The sequence below is a fragment of the Mercurialis annua genome, linkage group LG3, assembly GCF_937616625.2.
Source record: "Mercurialis annua linkage group LG3, ddMerAnnu1.2, whole genome shotgun sequence".
Taxonomy (NCBI): domain Eukaryota; kingdom Viridiplantae; phylum Streptophyta; class Magnoliopsida; order Malpighiales; family Euphorbiaceae; genus Mercurialis; species Mercurialis annua.
The window spans coordinates 12,455,332-12,465,054 of record NC_065572.1 but is presented as its reverse complement, the minus strand read 5'-3'; the positions used below and the strand labels follow the sequence as shown (position 1 = coordinate 12,465,054).

The following is a 9,723-nucleotide window of genomic DNA, read 5'->3' as shown; positions in this document are numbered from 1 at the left end:
TACTATAAATTGTATATGTTACAATTTTAATTGTAGGTTCATCGTATCACGGCGGAAATGACTGCTATGATGCTTGCACGTATGCGTGCCGGGGTGAAGCAACTTTATGTTCTATTGATTGCATATGTAAATGTTGCTTTAAAAATTGCAGTCCAGATTGTCCATAAATTAATGAAAAATATTTAAATGCAATTTAATTATCATATGAATTGGTTCTATTTTCTAGTAATTTTGACATTTTGTTTTCTATAGAATTTTTGTCATCTTAATTACTCGTTGATATCCAATTTTTAACATCGATAATTTTATCGATTTGTTTTTGAGTTGTTTAACTAATAGTCAAATAAATAAAAGAGAAAACTAAACAAAAAAAATACATTCAAGGGACTAAACTAAATAAATTGTTGAGTTGTTCAATCATTTTTTAAACCTCAGGGATCAAACCAAACTTTTACTAAAGGGGAAAATCCGCCATTTCTTTTAACTTCAGGGACTAAACAGGATTTAGCTGAGGAATCGCTCTAGTATCTTCTTTTATCAGGGCTAAATTGACAGCATTTCTTCTACAGGGACCCAATTGGACTGTGTATAAAATAGAAGGATTAAAATGGATCATTTTACAATTTTTTTTGTGGCACTATTTACTGCAAGCTAAAGCATGTTTATGGATTGCAAAATCTGTTTAAAATTATAAAATCAATCTTACGTCTAATTAAATCATATTAAGCATAATTAATCACATTTTTTTTATTTACAAAATTTCCAGTGTCAGTGCTATACAGTCCCCATTTCATTGGAAAATAACCACTCGAGAAAATACATAGCAATATGCCCATAAATTCTCTCTAATCACTTCCTAAAGTTATCTTTAACAATTAGGATGCCCATTGTCATTCAATTTCACACCATTATTTTGTCAATAATCTTTTATCACCATTTAACAAATCCCTTATTCTTTTACCAAATTGCCATTTAATTTGTCCATTCAGTTCTTTTTTTCTCCTTCCAAATATACCACTTTCGAATTACGCGGATTTTAATCTCGTTTATTGTGTATGTAGGCCTCTCGGTATATTAAATTCTGAGATCAAATCACCTATCCAAATTTTTATAAATAGTCATATTCGATATTTCTTGTTTCGTAATCTATATATTTGGGAGTAAGGTATGCAAGTATTGAAATTAAATATCAAAACCAAATATAAATAATTTTAATATTTTATTAAATTTCCCTTATACAAATATTGTTTAATTTACTTATTTATCTCGTCCAAAATCCAAAGTTTTGATTCTACTATCGTCCTTTCCGATTCTCTGTCATTTTGTCTTTCTTTTTCAAGTCTAAATTTTGAACTACGCAGACTTTAATTCCATCTATAAGGTACGTTGTCCTCTCGGTGCAACGAGTCACGAGATCGACTTCACCAATTTAAATTTTTATAAATAGTTACCTTTGACATATTCCATTTTGCACTCCATATACCTAGGGTTGAGGTATATACGTGTCAAAATTAAATCTTGAAGACAAATAAATAATTTTAATATTTCTATTAATTTTCGCATCCAACTAGTATTCAATATACCACTTTCGAACTTCCTCTCAAAAACAAATATACCACTTTCAAACTATGCGGGCTTCGGTTCTATTTATTAGATAAGTAGGCCTCTCAATGTATCTGTTATTGAAGAACAACTGTGAATCTGTTCTAGAAGAACAGACTCAGAACAGATCTGAACTTGTTCTTAAAGAACAAAGGGTTTTCAGAGATGACAACCGACGGCAGGCGGCGGCGACGATGGTAGTTGACCAGATGGTTTGGTTGGATTTAGTGTGGTTAGGTGGGTTGTTTAATTAGATTAAGTTTGGTTTGATTTTGGTTTGGTAAAATGTTTTTAAGGATGTCTTGGATTTTTTTAAATATTTTTGGATTTATAATAATATGGCATCGTCAAATTATTTTTTTGCGCTGCTAGCCTACACTATTTTTCTTTCCCTTTCTTCCACATTATTAGTTGTTTGTAATTATTGTTACTAAAGATATGAATATTTAATAAAATTTTAAATATAAAAACTATATATATTTTTATCTATACAATATTAAAAAAATTAAAATTATTGTTATAATTATTGTAAAATTAATATTTCTTCTAATATTTATATAATACCTTATTTTTTCAGAAAATAATTACAACAACATTGTATTGTAGGCTACTCTTTTACAATTTCTTTCGCTACCCGTTTTAGTAAGTTAACTTCAAAAACGACCTTACAATTTTGAAAACTCTCAGATTTATTCCAAAATATTGCTTGAAATTTGAGAATCTAGATTGGGTTTTCAAGAGGAGAATGGTGAATCTCATTTCAAAGAAGGGAACTTGGCGTTCATTGCGGTGGTTGTGGTGGTTGTTGCTCTGATGGAGGCCGGAGAAAAGAGGCTGCGGGAGGTGGAGAGTGTCGAAACGTCTGTCTTTGTCCGCCGCGGTGGTTGTCGGTTTTTCTAAATCGACGATAAAAAAACTCCAATTCTTTATTTTACGATGTGTTTGAGCTGACTTAATCTTGTCCTAATGGAAGTTTGAGTTGTTAAATTTAAGTTTCTAAAATTGTTTAATTGCAGGTAGCTTTAAATGCCAAAGTTCATGTTTGGGATGACTTTATCTTGCTGGGTTAATTGTTTGATGTTGTGTTGTTATCTTGGTTCTCAGTAGCTTCCAATGCGTGTTCAAGGTATTTCGATTTAGTGTTTGATAATTTATTAAAGTGGAACTGTAGAAATCTTATTGTGTTCTAAGTTGAACTATGAATTTGTGTTAGAAGAAGGTAAATTTGGTATTACATTCGGTTTAATTTTGATATACTTTCAGTTTAATTTTGATATTTTTTGGTATAATTTGGGTTTAAATTTGGAATACTTTCGGTTTAATTTTGATATATTTTCGGTTTATTAATGGAATATCAGGTCATTGCTGGATGTTTTTCATGGCAGAAAATGCAATGTGAGCAGGAGTTCCAGCTCTATATCATGTCTTGTTGTATTTGCATTCATTTAGAGGCAACTAAACTCTTTGTTGAACATTTCGGCCTAGTAATTTCTTTATTTCCTTGTCTGTGTTCTCACTGTTGACTCTCTGGTCCACCTGGCATGCAAATTTAAGATGTTTTCTTTGTGTTTCATTTATTTAAATAACATGTCAAGTTATTCTTTTGCTTTTCATGAAAATTTCATGCTAATGAAATTTTTCATTTTAGTTCTTCTTCTTTCAGTCTAGTAACATTCAGTTTCTTCATTCTAATTTTTGGTTTAAGTTGGTTGATCAACTCTTTTTTTTTGTATTTGCCTATGATGTTATTTTCTTTTTTCAGTTGGTGATCTTTATTTTACATGTAGCTTCAAATCTTGTGTGGCTTATAATTGGATTGAAAATTACAAAAGTTAATTGAAACGACTGTAATTGTTGAGTATGAATAGCACTGCTCCAATATCTTAATATGTGAATTACAAATCCACAAATGCCAAAAGAAAATTTAATTACGAAACATATGCAATAGAAGCTTTTGACTGGCAGAAGAAGTATAGGGCTGAATGTATTGTATTTGAGATTCTCAATAACTTAGTTTGCATCTATGCATATCTTTTTAAGATTACTTCTTGCTTGAGTTTCTTACATACTTATGAATGCAGGAGTTTATAATTCTTCATGTTGAATCATCTTCATTCAAAGAGGCCATGAAGATGGTTTCTGAAGTATACCATCATTGAAGGTTGGTGATTTCTCACTTTGCTTGACCTCTTTATTGACATTTTGCTAGCTTTTTGTTTCTTTCATGATATTTTGTTGATGCCGATTCAATTCAACAACAAGATGAAATCATTAAAATTATCCATGGCGTTTTATCAAAAATTAATTACTAGTTGTACTTAGGACTATGGCCTTTAGACAATGAATCTTGTTGTGCTATACGTTCCTTTTCTGTGTTTTTTTGGTGTTCCTTAGGTGTATTTTTTGTGTTTCTTACGTGCATTATCAAATTTTATTAATGTTAGATGAGTCTAATACACAACTGAGCTTCATGCATGCTACATATTACATATTATATATTATATATGATTTTTGATTTTTGATTTTTCCCTTTTTGCTTAGAACAGCTTATAAATGTTCAAGGGAAGTCTAGAACAGCAAAGGTTAGAAGGTTGTGGTTTAGTGCTGTAGTGTATCACATTTGGTATGCTAGAAATGAGCTAATTTTCAATCAGAAGTCCATTACTGCTGATCAAGTGTTCATTAGAATAAGTATAGCAATAGATGCTAAGCTTGGGAGATAGCTGATGGGTTGTTGCTTGGACTAGTGCTTTAGCTGTTTTCTGCTTTTGCTTTGTTTCTGTGTTTTGCTTTTCTGGCCTGTGTGCTAGTCTTTGAGATTGTGGATCTGGCCTGAGTGCTAGTCTTTGAGGTTGTGGGGCTTGCCCCTTTGTATTGTTGGGTCTCTTTTCTAGCAACATATTGCTTGCTTTTGGTGATTTGACCAAAAAAAAAAAGCTTATAGATGTTCATGTTTAGATCGATGGACATTGAGGACTAGTTTATTTTAACGGTATCATGGATGAAGGGCTGGGCGATAACATGGATGCGGCCAAGGGAGCTCACCTCAGTAGTAAAGAGAATGAATGAATATTCCCTTAAACTACTTGGAAGTTCGAACAAGTTGGAATCTCATGAGATGATTACATACAGTCAAGGTGCGTATACTTAGAGTTCATTTCATGTACTTGGAGATATTTTGGATGCTAAGAATGTAAATGAGTGGGATTCTTGTAGATGCATCTGAACAGCCGTGCGTTAGCCCTCGGTTTATGGATGATGGCGGGAATATAATGGAAGAATTGACAGTGAGGAATTATGATAGTTCAAACTTAGCTATAGTTGGAAACTCAGCTGACACTCTTTCATAGTATGGAGCTTGACAATACTGGATTTTGAAACTCGAGTCTTGAATAAATAGTTTAATGAAGATGCATATTGTTTTCAGTTTTGGTATATTTTTGGTGTATTTGTGGTGTTCTGTTTAGCGTTTTCGGTGTTTTATGAGTGTTTTTATGTGTATTTTAAGAGTTTTTTCAGTTTCATGAGTGTTTTTTAAAGTGTTTTTTTAGGTGTATTTTAAGTGTATCAAAATCAAGCTAATGGATGTCATTATGCATACACACAAGAACTAGAGGAATCAGCAGGAAGTCATAAATCACCGAAGAATTAAATGATATCAGTCGGTCTAAATTAGGTTTATAGGGAAGTGGTCTTATTTACGGTTGTCACTTGTTACGCGGAAACAGAAACGCTCAAACATAAAACAGTTAAATCGAAAACGTACAAACTATATCTTTTACAAGAATATATTATAAATACAAAACTTTATGTGCAAAGGTACAACACAGAATCCCTCTTTATATACTACTTTGTCATACATTATACTGAAGAATATTACGGGAACAAAATATATAACTGCTAGAAAGCTGTAAAAGCAAAGAAAGCTTTTGGTTGCATGCTTGTGCTCCTTATCAAGGGACAAAAAATTACTAGCTAGTAAAACGTGACTTTGAAGGTTATCACAATTTGCATTTTTGATTTAGAGATGATGTATTTAATGAGTGACTATATATCAATTTTGTTACTATGTTTGATTGTGAAATAGTATCAGTTACTACAAGAGTAATGAGAAAATTCCCAATGATAGGTAGTAAATTTACTGCAATTTTAAGTGGGTAACAGTTGACATTGCCGAGAGTTTTGAGTTCAAGTTAAGTTAGTGAGTAATGGCTTGATGATTTTGTATTGTATATAAGTTTCTCTTTTTATGATAGACCAGTTGGCTTTTTGTTAGTGATTCATGGATGAAAATTTGAAGGTTAATGATATTGTTTGTATTATAAATGTATTTTTGGTGTATTTTTTAGGTGTATTATAAATGTATTTTTATGTGTATCAAAATCAAGCTAATGGAAGGTTGTACTGATTATGCATATTAGGATAATGCTTGTGCTGATAGTGTTTTCAACTAAACTTGGAACTAGGTTTAAGAGCATTTATATTTAAGAGCTTCAATAACGTATAATCTTTGTGCCTTGTTGCAGTGCATGGATTGTGAAACCATTGCAACACAGAATGGAAAATCATTGATTGTTTTCAATGAGACTGATCTTGCACCCAAAGCGCTCAGTATCAAGTGAAAATTGCACGTTCAGATCTACCACCCTTGTAAGAAGTGACTCTGGATGTTTCTTTTTCTTTATATCATAATAGTAATAAGTGTTAATTTTCGTTTTTTAGTTTTTTTTTCTTTCAAAAGTAGACCATTTTAATTTTGATTTACATTTTAGTCTCTTTCCTGTATCTTTACTGAAAGTGGCGATTCACGTGCCATGTTGTAATCTTTTTCTCAATTTACGAAGTTTTTTCCGATCGATTATGGCTGGACTCATCAGAAAATTCTTTCTGATATTTCTCTTATAAATTTCAGCAAAACTTCTCTGCATCCAGCTACGAGAAAGATTCTATACAATCTAAATTTTCAGAGACCCTACATGGTGTTTTCATGAAGGCAAGCGCTGGGATGTTAGAAAAGTTGCAAAATGTGTAGCCGTATGTTACATTTCGGTAGGATAGAGAAAATTACACATCTTACTCCTTTTTGTACATTCGTTACAAACACACCTTCTTATATGTTTTATTATCAAGCGTACCTATTTTTAACTTTTTCATCTCAAAATTACGCTTTTTCTCAAACCCATATATATGTCCTTTTATTTATTTATTAGCTGAAATTGTTAAAAGTAATTTCTTCTCATTTTATGCTTCCACTAAATTTAGTTTGTCAATTTATTTTAATTTTGTCAAACCAATGTGCTGCTTGTCTTTTCTGTGCTAATTTTTTTATTTATTATAAATGTTTATAATTCTTAATTTTATTTTTGTCAAATCATTTTTTTATTATATTTATTTTCTTATTAATATATATCTTTTTATCTTTTGTTTGCTAGTAATTTTTTATCCTTATTTTTTTTTTTTTATATAATTTCAATTTTCATATTTTTGTTTATTTTTTTATTTTGTATCGACATGATAAATATGTAATTTGATTCATCCTTAATAAATTTAAATTAAGTAAATTGTTACATGATTAATAATATTAAATTTTAAATTTTATCGTTGTAAACATATTTTTTTATAGTTAAATATTATTTAATCTTTTTTTTTTGCGAAAGTTAGAGTTATATAATTAGACTAACTCGTTAGGATTCTACTATTTACAACGACTATTAATTACAAATTACAATTATAGCGTCGACTTGCAATTACATCACTTCACGGATACACGTCACTTTGACAGAATGATGCTTGCGTCCGACAACCAATCTCAAACTATCTTTGTTCTTTGTGACCTTCTGTCTTCAATTTTTAAGTGTATAGGTAGGGCTTGAAATTTCCTACACGACACGACACGAAGTTAAGCGGATTCAGGTTGAGTTTCAATAAGTTTGGGTCATAAACGGGTTAATTCATTATGACACAGTTAAATAGCGGATTAAATTGGTAAAACCTGCCTAACCTGTCTAAGCCTTCTTTTGTTAGGGTTTCATTTGCTTGCAGGATTTGCAGCTGGTTTAGAACCTTTAATGTCATATTTCTCTTTTGGTTGCTTTCGACAAGGTTCTTTCTTTTTGGCAAACTTGGGATACATACATATATATATATATATATATATATATATATATATATATATGTTATATGTAATTAAAAATGATTAATTTTCATAAGTGGTTGTTAAACAAGAACGAAACAAATGATTTACGGTGAAGATGAATAAAGAGCGGCTAATGATCAACCAACAAACAACTAACGAGTAATAAGAACACACGATATATAGATGTTATAGACTTAGGAAATCAAGATGGTAATACTATTATAAAATACGTGTTATCTATTGAAGGTAAAAAGATTACTTATGGTAAAAAAATACCACTACTATCTGGATTTGAGAGCGATGTATTTTCTGCAAATTTACATCTTTGAAAGTTTACAAACAAATATGTTGTCTGGTTGATATAGCACAAGCAGGTGCACAATGTTGAATACGCGTGCTATTGCTTTTTTGATATGAGTGTTGGTACTACATTGTATGTTATAAGGAAGGTTAGCTACGGGTGTTGGTACTACATTACCCATGCCCTAGCGCCGGTCACGATTCATGAAAATGGGTCGTGACATTATGCCAAACGTTACGAAACAAATCCAAACGTTTCCCTTTTCTAGTGAATTAAGCCAAACGTTTACAAACGTTATGAAACAAAACCAAATGTTTAAAAAGTTACGAAACAAATCCAAACGTTTCACATTTTTAGCGATTTAAGCCAAACCTTTACAAACTTTACGAAACAAAACCAAGTGTTTCACCTTTTTAGCAATTTATGCCAAACATTTATAAACGTTACGAAAAAAATCCAAGCGTTTCACCTTTTTAGCAATTTAAGCCAAATATTTACAAACATTCCGAAACATATCCAAGCGTTTCACCTTGTTAGAAATTTAAGCGAAACGTTTACAAACTTAGGAGACAAATCCAAGCGTTTCACCTTTTTTGCAATTTAAGCCAAACGTTTACAAACGTTACAAAACAAATCCAAACATTTCAGTTTTTTAGCAATTTAAGCCAAATGCAATCAATAGACAATCTGGCTACCTCCCCTCTCTAATGCAATCAATAGACAATCTCTTAGTAATCAATAGGCTTATATGACTACACATTGTTCCAATTATATTAATTGATAACAACAATTTTATCATTATAAATGTTAAAGATGTATTATCCAATATTTGCTTACGTGATATATTTGGTGAGTGCTTACATGCTGTATTACTGCAATATTTCCAGTATAAACAAAAATAGTTGGAATTCAGCTTCTTTACTTATCACGTTGCTTTCATTAAAATTTGTGCATTGTGTTCAAGTATAAATATCAGTCGGTCATAGAAATAAAAATAACATACAAAAAGTAATCAGCGAGCAACTAACGAGCAACCAACAAGAAACCATCGAGCAAGCAACGAGAAACCAACAAGCAACTAATGAGTAATTAAAAATGAAATAAAATCAAATTTATTGCAGACTCTTTTTCACTTATTATTTAAATATGTATCCCATAAACCGTTACTTTTGAAATAATTTATAAATTTTATCTTTTAGTTGATCTATTTTTTTAATTTATATCCTATAAACTGTTACTTTTGAAATAATTTATAATTTTATCTTTTAGTTTATCTATAGATATTTAGTTATACTAAGATTTTTTTTAAACTACATGCATTCATAATAGAGTTAGTATTCATTCATAATATATACAAAATTCAATTTCAAGATATTTTCATTCTAGTAATACTACTACTGAAAATAGAAAAAATAAAAAATATTTTTTTAATGATCCAAGTTTTTTTTATTACTCTCTTGTTTTAATTTTTAAATTGTTATTTTTTAAGTAAAAAATTATATTTTCAATTTTGAAAAATAATAGATGATTTGAAACAAGTTGAAAATTGAAGAAGAAGAAATAATATGAAAACTTAAAAAGTAAAGGCTAAAAGAAGAAGAATATAGAATTTTAAAATAACTAAACTTATAGTTGTAAAAATTTAAAAGAAAAATAAATATACCAAAGACAAACCAACTTTAGC

At 30.2% G+C, this 9,723-nt stretch overlaps 1 protein-coding gene across 10 annotated transcripts; it reads left to right on the top strand.

Annotated features, from left to right (window-relative positions):
* Positions 1-2,183: 2,183 nt before the first annotated feature.
* LOC126673295 (uncharacterized) lies at positions 2,184-6,747 on the top strand. 10 transcript variants are annotated; one of them, XM_050367381.2, is made up of 6 exons: positions 2,184-2,728; positions 3,684-3,763; positions 4,561-4,739; positions 4,819-4,951; positions 6,129-6,252; positions 6,515-6,747. In XM_050367381.2, the coding sequence occupies exons 3-5, from the start codon at positions 4,604-4,606 to the stop codon at positions 6,172-6,174; spliced, it is 315 nt and encodes a 104-aa protein (XP_050223338.1). In that variant the 5' UTR covers positions 2,184-2,728; positions 3,684-3,763; positions 4,561-4,603; the 3' UTR covers positions 6,175-6,252; positions 6,515-6,747. The 10 variants fall into 10 exon arrangements, 3 of the variants coding, with proteins under 3 accessions (XP_050223338.1, XP_055961279.1, XP_055961278.1); XR_008790480.1 differs by lacking the exon at positions 4,819-4,951 and adding an exon at positions 2,961-2,997 and having other exon boundaries at positions 2,185-2,728; positions 4,610-4,739; XR_007639277.1 differs by lacking the exon at positions 4,819-4,951 and adding an exon at positions 2,961-2,997 and having other exon boundaries at positions 2,185-2,728.
* The last annotated feature ends 2,976 nt before the right edge of the window (positions 6,748-9,723 follow it).

Coding starts and splice junctions, on each gene's coding strand:
- LOC126673295 (XM_050367381.2), top strand. CDS start 4,604: ATGAAGGGCTGGGCGATAACATGGATGCGGCCAAGGGAGCTCACCTCA. Junction 4,740..4,818: donor GATGATTACATACAGTCAAG/GTGCGTATACTT, acceptor GGATTCTTGTAG/ATGCATCTGAACAGCCGTGC. Junction 4,952..6,128: donor TCAGCTGACACTCTTTCATA/GTATGGAGCTTG, acceptor GCCTTGTTGCAG/TGCATGGATTGTGAAACCAT.